Source organism: Amblyomma maculatum, chromosome 1, assembly GCF_055883805.1.
Source record: "Amblyomma maculatum isolate TAMU_Amacu chromosome 1, ASM5588380v1, whole genome shotgun sequence".
NCBI lineage: Eukaryota > Metazoa > Arthropoda > Arachnida > Ixodida > Ixodidae > Amblyomma > Amblyomma maculatum.
Genome location: NC_139344.1, coordinates 146503791 through 146518127, shown reverse-complemented (window position 1 = coordinate 146518127; position 14337 = coordinate 146503791). Strand labels below are relative to the sequence as shown.

General features: G+C 45.3%; 1 protein-coding gene across 3 annotated transcripts in view; it reads right to left on the bottom strand.

Moving 5' to 3' along the window:
- Positions 1-14337, bottom strand: part of LOC146204266 (uncharacterized) — an 87718-nt gene that overhangs the window by 20421 nt on the left and 52960 nt on the right. For all 3 annotated transcript variants that reach the window (XM_084589213.1, XM_084589214.1, XM_084589215.1), the window contains exons 6-7: positions 12915-12987; positions 8929-9131 (exon numbers count right to left, since the gene is read on the bottom strand). In XM_084589213.1, the coding sequence (XP_084445339.1) occupies positions 8929-9131; positions 12915-12987 (276 nt within the window). The remainder of the gene's footprint in view (positions 1-8928; positions 9132-12914; positions 12988-14337) is intronic.

Below are 14337 nucleotides of genomic sequence, written 5' to 3'. Positions count from 1 at the left end.
CCCTGTTTGGGCCTCACGACCTGCAGTATGTAATAAATAATAAATAATAAAAAGAGGGCCTAGAACAGTGCCTTGTAGTACTCCGGAAACAACGGGGGATAAAGCTGAGGAGCTGTTATTAGCAAACACGAACTGATGACGGTTAGTTAAAAAGTCTCGTATCCAATTGAAAACTAGATCGTTAAGGGACAGAGGTGAGAGCTTTAAAAATAGACGTTTGTGGGGTACTTTATCAAATGCTTTTTCGAAATCCAGAAACAAGGCATCGACTGAGGTGTCAGTGTCAAGGTTAGAGCTTATATCATTTATGAAGAGAGCTAACTGACTATCACAAGAGAGTCCCCTGCGGAAACCGTGCTAGTTAGGATGAAAAAAGTTAGTATCTATAAGAAATTTTACAATGTGAGAGTAAATTATGTATTCCATTAATTTAGAACAAAAACTCGTGAGTGATTTGGGACGGTAGTTGTTGGGAGAAAACGGATTACCTTTCTTTGGAACTGGGATGACCTTCCCCACTTTCCAATCTTGTGGAACCGCACCAGATGAGAGCGACTGCTGAAAAATGTGTGATAAGATAACACTACTTGAATGCTTAGTGCTCTTTAATATTTTGAAATTAACGCCATCGATGCCGGCTGATGAAGTTAGCTTCAGAGAATCAATTAGTGCTGCAATGCCGTTAGCGTTTATTTTATTTATCATGCATGGGTGAATGACCGCAGGATGTAAAAGAAGGTAGGTCAGTGCCAGGTTCTGATGTAAATACTGAACAAAAAGCAGCGTTAAGCAAGTTCGGAATATCTTTATCAGAGATGAGAATGTTATTTCCAGTGAAAACGAACAGGCTGAACAATAATGTTGAACGCTACGTCCTGAATTGTAAGTTTCCAGAAAAGTGCATGCTGAATAAATGGCCCCAAACCTTGTCCCGATTTCAAGATTGTAATATCTAATACGTTATTACAGTGGTTGAAACGCAACTAAATGGGTGCCCACTCAGCGAAGCACACGACTGCCTCGAATCTCGTTGTAAACGGAAGTCCACGAATGGCTTGGAAAAGCCCAGTGATGATGACATGCCGCTATCACCTTATCAATAGCAAACTTGCACATAGCATCACCATAATGTGTGAGAAGCCGCTCATAAATCCTAAAATAACCAAGCGCCGACCGCGCGGACGCCTAAACGAAAGCACAGCCACGGCCGCTGCGTGCAGCTCTCCGCCCGAACTCGTCACGGAGCGGTGGCGATGAGAACTAGGCGCAATACGGCTGTTCCGGGCGACACGACGGGCCGCAACCAAGTGCGATTCCATTGAGCGGCCGTGCTATGGAAGACATCAGCCAACGGGAACCAACAGAAGAAGATGTGAAGGCCCATCGTGTGACTGATCACACCATTCGAATTTGCGAAAGTGTGTACCTCTCGCTACGTATATCCCGTCATTGCTGCGCTAAGCCACTGCTAATTTATTTTTGAGATGCTTTAGTTAGGGGAGTGATGGCTCTTTCTCTTGACTATATCAAGTGGACAAAACAGCATCCTCAAAGGACCGCAAAACTTGCCCACCTGTAGAGTAGGGATGGGTTGCTCCGGAGTGAGCCAAATCTTCGGAGCCGCTCCTTTCAAAAAGTGGGTGAGCCATTTGGCTCCGCAAAGTCGGAGCCGGATCCGTCGGAGCCATTGGAGCGGTCGAAGCAGTCGGATTTTTCGGAAAGCTGGTTGCTGGTTCTCTCGTTCAGTGAACCTTTCCGTCACAGGCGGGTGCGACTTCTGTGCCATCTATTAGCGATGCGAGAAAGCAACCTCCTGCCCTTTCTTGCGAGATTCACAATATGTCCTCGCCCTCAGCTGTCTTTTGAGCGGAGTGCACCGTTTTTTTGGAAAGCGAGTAAGGTGGTTCTTTTGTTTTTGTTCCATGGATGGAGATCTGCTAGATGGCTGGAACGTCGGTTCTTTTGAAAAGCCAGTTCTCTCTCATTCAGTGGGCCTTGTCTGTCGGAGCTGGGTGAAATTTTTCAAAACGCAAAGCAAAAAAGCAACTATACCGCCCTTCCTTGTCAGTGTCACAACCAACCCATTGCCTTCGGATCTTCCCGCGGGTACCGCGGGCGCACTGCTGCTGGTGCCCGCACTTTTTTTTTGTCTTTAAGTTTTGTGGTTTCGTTCCATGCCGACGAGTGGGGACCGGTACTCGTACTTGTCTGCTGTGTAAAATGGTCCGCGGCAATCCCTTTGGCTCTGTATGCATAATATAGTGTGACACCCGATGCCACTGAAGGGGGGAGTAAAGAAGCCTTAATTGGCAAAGAATGGACCCGTTCAATACCATGCTGCTGTTCGAATGCTGTCTCGCAACACTCATCGGTCATGCATTGCTTGCTGGTGCAGCAACAACATTTGAAAACGAAGTCTTTCGTGTCTCAAAAGACAATCGAACGTGCAATTTACTGTTTTGATGAAATAGCGCGTAGAACGAGGACGAAGATAGAAGGGGACACACAGAGCACTGACTACTACTGTTATACATCTGATTGGAAGAGAAGTGAAAGAAGTCAGTTGGAGGTAAGAAGAGTGAAATAATGACCATATGCTCGTCGCGCTTGCCGCACAACTGCCCTTCACGCCAAACACAAAGAAGGGACTGGACACCAGGCCACCATCATGAGCAACAGAAGACCCGGCGAACTGGATTAGACGGGATGGTTCGGGGCCATCCTCCCCCGACGTCAGGGCGTCAGGGGATCGAGGTCAATGTTGTCGTACTATAAGCGTGCTTGGTACGCAGTGTTTTTAATGCCCGGAGCGGAGCCATGCTCTGGAGAGGTCAAAAGCAGAGCAAAGTGGTCCGAATTTTCCGCGTTCTTTCGTAGCACCTGCCTCAGTTGTCTCAACAGGCAAAAACTGCAACTGCAATCACAACCGCAGGCAGAAACTGATGCTAAATGCCAGCGCTTGCTGTGTCATGTGAAGGCCAAAATTGATTTTATTTTTTATTAATATTGATATTGTGACGCCCAGAAATGGAGATAAGAGAAGATGAGGTCGATGAAAAAGTGGCTCATGCTGGGACTCGCAAGTGGACATAGCTGCGTCTTCGGGGTTTTTGGTGAACGTCTACACAGCGCCTCTCACCAAGATGTTACGAGCGAGGTTCTAGTAACGCAGAACAGACGTCAAAGACGCAGCTATGTCCACTTGCGAGTCTCAGCATGAGCTGCTTCTTTATCGACCTCATCTTCTCTTATCTCCCCCCCATTTCTGGGCGCCACAATATTATATATATATATACACAGTCGCCGACCGATATTTCGGACGCCCAATTTTTCGGACCTGCCTGAAAACCCGGACCTTGCCATGGCACCGCCACGCACTCCATAGAGTCAATGTATAACACCGACCGAAATTTCGGACGTTTGAAATCCTTCTCGTTCGATTTTCCGGACTTTTTCTTTCAATCCGTGACTCAAGAGCTACCGAAAACGCTAACAACGCCGGTGCCATTTTGGTTTTCTGCAACCTCGAACCCACGTGTCATATCGTCCGCCGATTGGAACCTCGCATACCCGGTATAGCCTCAATAGCAGGCACCGCTTGCTGCACCGTCCCGCCAGTGACAGCTGCCGTGCTGCCCGTTGTGCACAGTCGTCAGTCGCCACGGCCGCCATTCACATGTTGTGTGTTGCACTGTTAACATCGCTGCGTCAACTACCGGACACTAACGCCGGGCGTTATCCGGACACTCAAGCACCTCTATCGGTCACGCGTGCTCAGTCGCATGGTGTTATGCGTAAACAGCGGCAAAACCTACAGTGTCGACTTGTCTCACTCGGCATGCTTTCCGATGCATGGAAGGCGGTGACCGAGAAGACACTGCGGAATTGCTTCCGCCACGCTGGTTTCGCGATCAGCGATAAAGTGCCGTCGTCATCCGATGATAGCACCAGTGAATCCCATCAGCCGTCTTTATGTGCTGACCTAATCGAGCACTTGCGCGCTTCAGAAGCCATTCCCATACAAGTAACGCTGCAGCAGTTTGCTAACGCTGACAGCGAGATCGAGCTCTGCGCTGAGCTCATCGATGACGAAATTGTTCGCCAGGTGCTTGAAAGTGATGACTTGGGCTCCGACAGCGAGGAGTCAGAGGCTGTGCTGCCAACTAGCAGTAAACTAACCTGAGCTCTGTACAGCGAGAACGTCACCATTGCCGACTTACTTATACAGCAACGTAGCGCCCCGCAGGGGCATATTGACCACATTTTCAAGCTGCTCGCTAAATAAAGTGACTTTTTTTGTGTGAATTCGTTTTTTCGGACTGCCTGTTTTTCCGGACGCTATCTCGGCCCCTTGAGGGTCCGAAAAATCAGTCGGCGACCACATTTTCAAGCCGCTCGCTAAATAAAGTGACTTTTTTTGTGTGAATTCGTTTTTTTGGACTGCCTGTTTTTCCAGACGCTATCTCGGCCCCTTGAGGGTCCAAAAAAATCAGTCGGCGACTGTATATAAAAGATGCGGCCCCTCCTGTGCGAACCACTCACCTCTACAGATGTAGGTGAGCCAATAAGCCATTCAAGTGAGCCGTCTTGACCATCTCTACCGTAGAGCCAAGCTGCCAACTGCTTCTCTGACTGGCAAGGGGTGTAGCCAGTTATATCAGCTGCTTAGCCAGCCTTTCAAAAAACTGCCCTTGTAGGCGACACCACAGTATTTTGTTAGTTCCTTCTCAAAGAACAAAGACCATAATATGTGTTGTGCAGGGGGCGCTGTCAATCATCTCACCTGTACAAAAGACACTGCCTTTGGAATAAAGGGCAGTTCTTGGTTCCCTGTCAATGTAGCCAAAGAGCAAATAAATTGCTCAATAACTGATGCCAACATGTACAACTGATATGATACAAGCAAGCCGAAGAAAAAAAATTGGAACTAGATGTACATAGCATAAGATGCTCCCATGAAACTTTCATAGTTTGGTTTGGTTTGTGGGGTTCAACGTCCCAAAGTGATCCATGACGCTTTGAGTTTCTTCAGAAGCGCACCTCATTCATTAGTGCTAACCAAAGAGTTTTCAAACTGATATATTTCTGTCATATAATCGCATGGACACTAACCTGCCCATTCAGCTTGGTAGTCCCATCTCTTTTGGCTCAGATGTAAAGTGCACACTCAATCTGTACATTAAATTAGTCTCAGGACCAAAATGGCCAAAGATGACCTAAGATGAGGATTCACTAAGAATGCTTCGCTTAAAATTATTAGAGAAACATCAAGGATTTAAACGGTACAGAAAAATGATCAAGGGAGGCATGAAGTCATTTTGGATCACAGAAGTTAAAAATCCTTTGACTCTTGCTTAGCTTTATTTTTCTCACAAAGGCCAAGATTTCTGCCTCCAAATCCCTAGCCTTCTGGCGCTTTCCTAATATCAGCATCTCTGAAGAGACTAGTGACTGGCTTCCTACAGTAACATTTTTTTGCAGCAAGCTCCTGCTCAAGTGCCTTCATTTCAGACATGCGTGCTGACTTTCTGCTGTGTCCTCCTGATTGCGTGTAGGCATTCTTGACGATTCATTCACAATAGTTTGCTTCCATAAGAGAAGGGCAAGCGTAAGAGAAATGACAACAGAAAAAAAGGAAAGAGGGGGGAGGGGGAGAATGTCAAGAAGTGGACCTCGATAGATTTATCCTGCCATGTGCCACATTGTTGCTTCCGGCTTTGTTCATCTTCTCCCCATCTTCCATTGTTACATCTAAGGGGACTGCTAACAGTCCCCACAAAACATTACTTTGTGGTAGGAGTGTGTGAACATTCAAAATTTCGAATAGTTATTGAACAGCATTAGCTATCTGACTTGAAATACACTCCCTTTCACTACTCAAACAATTCGTGAATAGCTCAAACAGTGAAAGTGCAGTCTGCCAACCTCCCAAACATTCAGAAATTATTCATTCCAAGTCTATTAAACTGGCAGCAAAGCAATGGAACATTTTCAAAAGACTTAGCTTGCTCTTTCTTCAAAAAACTGATGGCCAGCATGAAACAAAAGACCATGCGGTAATGCGTTGATGGCCATCCAAAGCCGCTGCCACCACATCGCCGCTGCATGATTGTGGGTGGGAAAACAAAGTGCAGCAGCCATGTGGCATGTTTGTGTGTCTAGCCATGGCACAGTCGACAACTGGCTGTGAGACTACAAAGTGCAGTAACCATGCAGCACGACAGTGTGTCTAGCGATGATGCAGCTGACAACTAACCCTGAGACTGACTGACATCGATCATCTTACCTTAGATCACCCCACGCTCATGCATGAGAGCGACCCAGCCAGTGGAGGATTGCGTAAGGAGGAGAAGTTGTGGCCTGCATGTACTGCCGCAGCTATTTCGCAGCGACCTCTTTGACCATTTTCAACTTTCGTCAGAATCTAATACAGTCCAACCCGGTTATATCGAACCCAGATTATATCGAATTTTGGTTATATCGAACTCACGAAATATCCCCTTGAAAATCCCATGTAAAAGTATAGGAAAGCCGCGTCATATATCGAACTCAATTTCGCCGGTCGTTCGATATATCGAACTCCGCACTACGCACTGGAAAGTGTGCTTTCCCCAAAGACGATCGCATCACTCTTGGTCGTTTGCCGCGTGACGTTTTCAAGCCACGCGCAGAAGGAATGAGAAGGGACAGTTCTGGACAGCGCCGCGCCCATTCGCCAAAGGCGCGCGCATCTGCAGTTATCGTTTCCCGCGCGCCAACACATGACGTTTGCAAGCCATGTGCGTGGGTGTGCCCATTCTTTTGCCGAGCTCTCTCCTTCAGCACACGCTATGCATGCGCCAAGCCAGCTCAGCCCGTTTTCACAGACGTGGGACGCTTTTTCCAGCGTGTGTTGCGAACCCTCTGCGCGCGGCGGCTGACGTGGCTATGGCGCCTGCGGACGTTAAGAAGCGGCAGCTCACTGTTTTTTTTGTTGTTGTTTTTTTTCGAGAGTCATTCTTTCTTATGGTTGTGCTGTACGCGCGACGTAGCGTAAGATATGGCGGCTGCTGACGTTAAGAAGCGGCAGGCTTTTTTTTTTCTTTTCTTTTCTTTTTTTTTTTTTTGCGGGAGCCGTTTATCTTTGCATGTATGAATCAAGGGAAGCACGCCGTCAGCTGCTGCGATCATGACGCCCGCCCCAAGCGCGGCGTGATAAATCGGACCGGACTTGTGCAATCTAGCCATCACGGGCACTCTGCCAAGTGCACTCCCCGCCACCGGAGGAGTTATAAAAAGATAAACGCGCCCTTGACGTTATCGCTGCGCAGCATCTTGGCACGCTGCCAAGAAATGAGCTGTGGATGCGACGACCGAAACGAAGTGACGCGCTATCGGCATGCAAGCGAAAACGCTCGCGATTTTCTGCCGCAGCGACACAGAAACCTTGTTTTGAGCTGCCGCGGTGGCTCAAGTGGCGAGCGGGACGCAGTTCCAACAAGATGGAAATTTTTCGCTCTGTCGCTGCCGCTCGTCGCTGAGGTCGCTCAATCGCTTGCATGTGAGCGAGCTGGCCTTAAAGCATTTTTTTTTTTAAATTCTCGGTCGCAAAAGTGGAGAGAGGGTTCATTATGCGAGTGAGTTGATTACGCGGCAAATACGGTATCGTTTTTTCGCATCGTAAGTGCCGTCACGAGCCAATTTCTGTATATCGAATTATCGATATATCGAACTTTTTCGCGATCCCCTTCGAGTTCGATATATCCGGGTTCGACTGTAGGTAACTATGCATCTTAGGCCACAGGGGACAAAAAAAAAAATTATGACAGAAGCGTTGCTCAGCCAGCCCACAACCACATGCATATGGTGAGGCATATACATGAGGGCATGGTTTCTTTTTCTGCCACTTTGCGGTTCGTGACAGCGCTTGATGGCTGAGACCCACCATAGGGATTGCAGCCGGTGAAACCAATGCGTGAGGGCTAAGCAGGCTATATGTTGTCATGAATGTTGCATTTCAGGTGGCAGTTAACAAAACAATTCCCAGTCGTTTCCAGCTGGGACTAGTCTAAATGGAATTCACATTTGCTTTGCATCCAACAATGCAAACACGGGGGCCAGTTGGTTGATCATACTGGGGAATACTGCGCTACTTGATAGACAGAGACAAGTGAAAGACGACGCTTTGCGCTTCAATCGTGTGTCGTCTTTCACTTGTCTCTGTCTATCAAGTAGCGCAGTATTCCCCAGTTCGCATCCAAGAATTTGTTGCATGCTTACCTTTAAAAAATTTGCTGTTTTCTGGTCACGGTTTGCAGATTTCATTTGAATTTAGCTTGGTAGTATATTCCAATAATATTTGATTCACACTGTTTTTTTGAATATTTTAATTTGCAATACGACCAACATTTTGATATTTCACACAGCTCTACTTTTTAGAGATAAGCCGGCTCAAACCTAATTCTCCAAGGCATTTTAAGGAGCGCATCAATATTTAAGTAGCTTCAAGGGCCTTTGAAACAGTTTCTAGAAATTCAAGAGCATTCAAAGATTTCAAAGGCTTGTGCAAACTGGCCATGATATACTGTCCCAAACAGCTCTTCTATGTCTAATGCAGCATACTGTGTAACTGTTGAAGTGGAAACATTAAAACACTAAATTAAAATATACACACACAAATACACAGCCACACTTTATCAATCACATTCTTACAAGCTAGACTTGTCCAAACATCTTCATTTATATAAAAAAAAAAAGCCATGTTTTCATTGACTTTCTCTCTTATGAATTTGTCCAACTTCTCTCTGTTAAAAAATTATAAACATGAATCAAAAAAGCATGACAATCTTGAAACATGAAGGGCATGAAGAGCAAATAGAAGAGACAAGGAGTTAAGTTCTGATGGCACTCAAAAATGCAAAATGTGTATGCACTGAATGAACACTCAACTGAGCACAGAGGCCTGGTATGGACAATGGCGGCATGCGTAGGGCCGTTCGCCTGTGTGGGTACGGCGGTGACGCTGTAGGTCAGAGCTGATGCGGAATCGAGCAGAACACTCGGGGCACTGGAAAGGTGCATCCCCTGTGTGTGTTCGCAGATGTACCAGGAGCTGATTCTGGTGACGACCTGCAAAGGGGCACATCTGGCACCTGCGCATGAAGAAAGACCCTTCTGATGAGGACTGCCAAGCAGCTCCTGCCACAGTGACCACTGAAGCAGGGGATATTCTTTAACACTAGGAATAACAGCTGAATTCAGGACAAACTGCACAATGTTGTAAGCCCACAAACACAGACAATAGTAACACCGTATTTGCTTGCGTAATGAACCCATTCGCATAATAAACCCACCCCACGATTTTGCCACTGAGAATTTAATTTAAAGGGAGAAAGCATTAACCGTTAGTGCGTCCCAACAACTTCACCACCCAAGTCCAAAGCGCACACCTTGGCAGCCTACCAAGGTGCTGCGCAGCAATAATATTGCGGCATATCCATCTTTTGGCGTTAGCTTCAGCAGCGAGGGTGGGGATCAGGGTGAAGACCAAGCTACATGTACATGAAAATCATGCGAATGCAACGGCAGCATGTGTCGCGCGAACAGAATTGCCTGTGTTGTTGGCTCGTCGCTCGGATCTGCCGAAATAGAAAATTTTGCTCGTTCGCCCGTAAGTGCATGCGTATCAGCCAACAGTATGAACGCGAAGCGCACGCCACTGCCGCTCATTTCGCACGCTTTCTTTTTTCTGCATTGTTGCCCAGTGATTGTGCATTGCCACATACATTTCACGCTCTGTACGAACAATGGTGAATGCCCAAAAATTCAATGAATGTCTAATGGCAACTAAAAAAGACAAAAGGTCACGTGACCATTTGTATGGTGGATCCAGCGAATCTATAAATGTCAGTATTGTGCAAGTTAACACATGTTAGACGTTTCATGCTCAGTACGGTGTGTTGGAAATGCATTTTGTTTTGCACGTTGTAGCAAAATAAATAAATTCTTGCAATTGTTGTGACTGTTCTTGCATTTGCAAATAGTTTTGTGGTGTACTATGCCAGCAACCCAAAGCGTCGTCACCGTTTCGCGTTGCCGTCGGTTCGTGCTGTCACGTGCATGTATCTTCCCCAGTAAGCGACGGAGCAAACCATGATCGCTCTCACCGCGCCGCCTCATCGCATCGCTCCTTTTTTCACTTGCATATAGCTCAGTCTTGATTCGCAGGGCGAACTATGCAGAGCGCCAAATGCTGCGTGCCCTTGCTGGCAGTGGTTTGCTCGACGCACTGCCTGAGCTGCTGCACACTCAGTAGCACAAGCTTGGGGTTCATTATGTTTGCTTTATCGTGCCGGGATTGGGGTGGGCATCGTCCATTGCCACAAAATCGTTGGAACACACGATGGCAGCAAACACTTTTTGAAGTGAACGAAGATAAAAACCTTTGCTTTCGTTGATGACTGTTATATGGATGGAGGGCAGACGACGGATGAATATACGCGGAATTTTGACTTTCACAAAACATCTGTCAACACGTTTCCCCATGTAATGAACCTGCCCTTCTAATTGACATCAACTTTTCTTGGAAAAAAAAAAAAAAGTAGGTTCATTACACGAGTATATATCGTAATCTTATCGTAATATGGAAGCATTCAGTAAGAACAAAGAAGCACTATTAGTATTTTTTCTTGCATTCAAGGGTCCCCAGCTGAAGGTGCTTTGTACATGCTATAGTGAGTTCAATTGGCCCTTTAAAAATTCTCTGAGCTTACCCACAAGGGCCATGATCAGCGGGCGAATAGAATGCCAAGGAGTGTTGAGTCCTCAGTTAATGCTTGCTACTGCTTTCTCAGGCAAAAGAAGCCATGAGAGAGCTCATGCTTATGCTTTCTGTGTGGTACCTGCTCAGTAGCCTCAGAGTCTGGTCAGGTGATTCAGTCCAGAACTCCCACCAAATAATTACTTGCTAACATCCTGCTCAGCTTCCCAGTGCTTCAAAGCAGGGCTTCAGGTTGTAAAGCTTTTAATTTCAGAATGAAAACAGAGGAATCACTAAATTGTGTATCTAAACATCCCTAGTCTATGTTCAGCACAAATAATGTGTCTCATGTGATCCAATGAACCGCTCCACGACAAGAATAGAGAGAGAGAGAAAAAAAAAAAAGAAGAATTTATAATGTTAAAAATTGCAAGCATTTTTCAAACACGACCTTCAACATCATCCACTGAATCAATTATGTCAGACATTCATGCATTACCAGATGGCTTCAATTTGTTCCCAGCCCTGAAACATGCCAACAACATAAATGGTTTTCTTGGAAAGTTGCCACAAAATAGGATGAATAGGCCCCTTATGAGCAGCTACTTACACTTATAAATACGCAATCCATGCACTGTCCTTAAATTTTTAATGCAGGTCCATAAGCCTTTTTCAGGGCAGCGATGGCTAACCTTCACAATGACCCCACTATATTGAGGGCACTGGATGAGGCCTAGTTTCTCATGACACACAATCAGCCTATGTATCATAACAGCTGGACCTCTTTTCTAAATGAAATGAAAAAAATTGCTTTCCCTCCCATCTGTTCTGACACGAAAAGGCTGAAGATGCAGCACAGTTGGAGAAAGCAATACATTCCACCCAGTCTACTTGATGCAGTGAACACGCCAAATTTATAAGGTCAAGAACACTAAAAGAAGTTTCCATAAACCACTACCCATTGTGGAAACAACCTCTTCTAAAATGCGGTGATCTTGGGGAGGAATAAAGAAATTCATCCGTTACAAAGGAAACTGGCCGCAAACAAATGATTCAGGGCATGTGCCTGGCAGAGGCATGATCCGGTTTTATGAGGTCCCCACTGCACATGCGGAGTAATAGGTGTGTCGCTTGCACCTTTCACCAACACGAGGTACACACGCATCGCATTTCCTGGCTAGGGATTGGTTTGTTTTCGAACAGTCGCGCATGAAAGAAGGCTAAGGAGACCAGCACATATGAGCAGTATAGCCATGCCAAAAGAAAGACAAACTATCTATTGTAGCTTAGCCTCTATCAAGGAACTACAGTAGAATATTGTTACAAGAGACATGGTTACAAGAGACACTTGGTTATAAGAGACACTTGAAAATGGTTTGGTTGGCTTTCCTATGTTTGCCATGTTAACAACATTGCATACAAGAGACATGGTTACAAGAGACACTCTGTTACTAAGGACAACTTTCGCAGGTCCCTAAAGTAACTTCTTCACTATTTATAAGAGACACAACACAGGTACACTTATGCAATGCAGCTGACTGGTACCAACTTGTATGTGCGGCAGTTTATATTCCCTTAACTAAATTCTGTTCCATATCAGTGTCATTTTTTTGTTGCAGTTTGTCAGGAACCGAGAACGAAGGCCTCCTCTTGACTGGGAAGTCAAAATGTCCTTATTGTTTCAGTCACACGTCAAAATGCCTCTGTTTCACTCACACAGGAATGTAATGACAATGGCTAAATAAGGACATTCTGACTTTCCAGTCAAGAGGCACTCCTTCTTGGTTTCTGGCATATTGCAACAAAACAGGACACTGATATGGAACAGAATTTAGTTAAGGGGATCTAAACTGCTGCACATGCGTGTTGGGAGGAATTCTTTGGTTACAAGAGACCTTGGTTACAAGAGACATCTTTTTCGGGTCCCTTGAGTGTCTCTTGTAACGAGGTTTTACTTAATAAAGCATGGAAATATAATGCAATGTATAGCGACGTTTGTCTGCAATTAGTATAAGCTATTGCACTCATTTACTCTGCAAAAAGAAAGAAAACAAAAAAAGCAGGCAAGCAAAAATGACATTACATAAGTACAAACATAGGCACAGCATTCTATTGCTTCTTGAAATGCTTTCAACTTCAAAGAAAGGTATGCCCTCAGGATCTCAACCACACTAACCTGAACGGTTTGTCATCGACGTGCACCCTCTGGTGCATCTTGAGAGTCCATTTATCAGCAGCAGCATAGTCACCTGCAAAGACCACAAGAGCCTTCTTGTACAGACCATTTTCACAGGTGAGAAGAACAGCATTGAGGAGAAGCATCCAAGCATTGCTCTTATCCTCTCAATAGCTCAAACAAAAGGCAAGCAATAGGCTGAGTGTGCATTGGAGCTTTCACTTAATGTGCACAAACTTGATTCACTGAAGATTTCCATTGGCTAACTTAAAGTTTTAATATGAACATGCTTACCAACCAATACGACACCAACAAAGGAAGCCTTAGCGCCTTGAATAGACTGCTTTAGCCCAAACTAGAAAGATTTAGCATAGAGCGTGTGTTGGAATGAGCTCCTGTGCAGTGCTTCATATGAACATACGGAGAGCCCTTAAACATCACTTTGAGCCTGATCTAAGAGAAGTTATGAAGCACGGAACGTACTGGACCAGGACTTTCATCAGTTAGTAAAGCCCTCTAAATGGTTCTGAGCAGATTCCCGAGAACAACGCTCAAGGTGAGAAGTGTATTAATCATTCACGCTTAATGAGGAGATGTGGGTACATCCTTCATAAAATTCCTGTAGTATTATACGAAGTGGCTACTTCAACACGCACATATAAGTTCGAATCCCGGCAATGCCGGCCACTTTTCAAAAAGCAAGGCACCCATGTTATGTACGGTGTCGGTGCACATTAAAGAGCCCCAGGTGGTAGAAATTTCCGGAGCCTGCCTCCACTACAGCCTCTTTCATAACCTGAGTTCGTTTCGAGACGAGCACCATAAACCAAACCAAACCACACACATATAAGTGTTCAACCCCCTTCTCTCTCTCTCGCACACACACGCCCACTCGCACACGGCAAGAGAGGGACAGGCAAGTTTTCGCTACCACTACTAAGACACCTGCTGCTACAGTTGTAGGTTCTGCAACTGCTGCCAGGTGTGGCAGGAATCATTGGAGCAAAAAGTTTCCATTTAGAACTGCTATATTTAACGTACTTCTACCATACCTAACATGATGAAATTTACATCTGTTTAGACATCTATTTGTTTATGCACTGCAATCCATATTTGAATGCAAGCCATGATGTTTGCTGAAGGCATATCATCCCTTGAAGCTCTAAAAAACGTCATTTCAACAAAAATTGTCTTATTTTAAATTTTTGAGCTAATTCCTTTGTGGCTAATGTAGAAATGTAGGAAGTTAGTACACAATTTCAAGTGTTAAAACCAGAAACAGGGCAGGTTCACCAATATATGTCCCATAATATCTTGCAAGAATGAAGAAGCTTTCCTGAAAAGAAAAGCATGCAACTTCAGTCTTTGAAATAAGTTACATCATTCAACTGGCTAGAAATGTTAACAGGTCATGTGAGCAGCA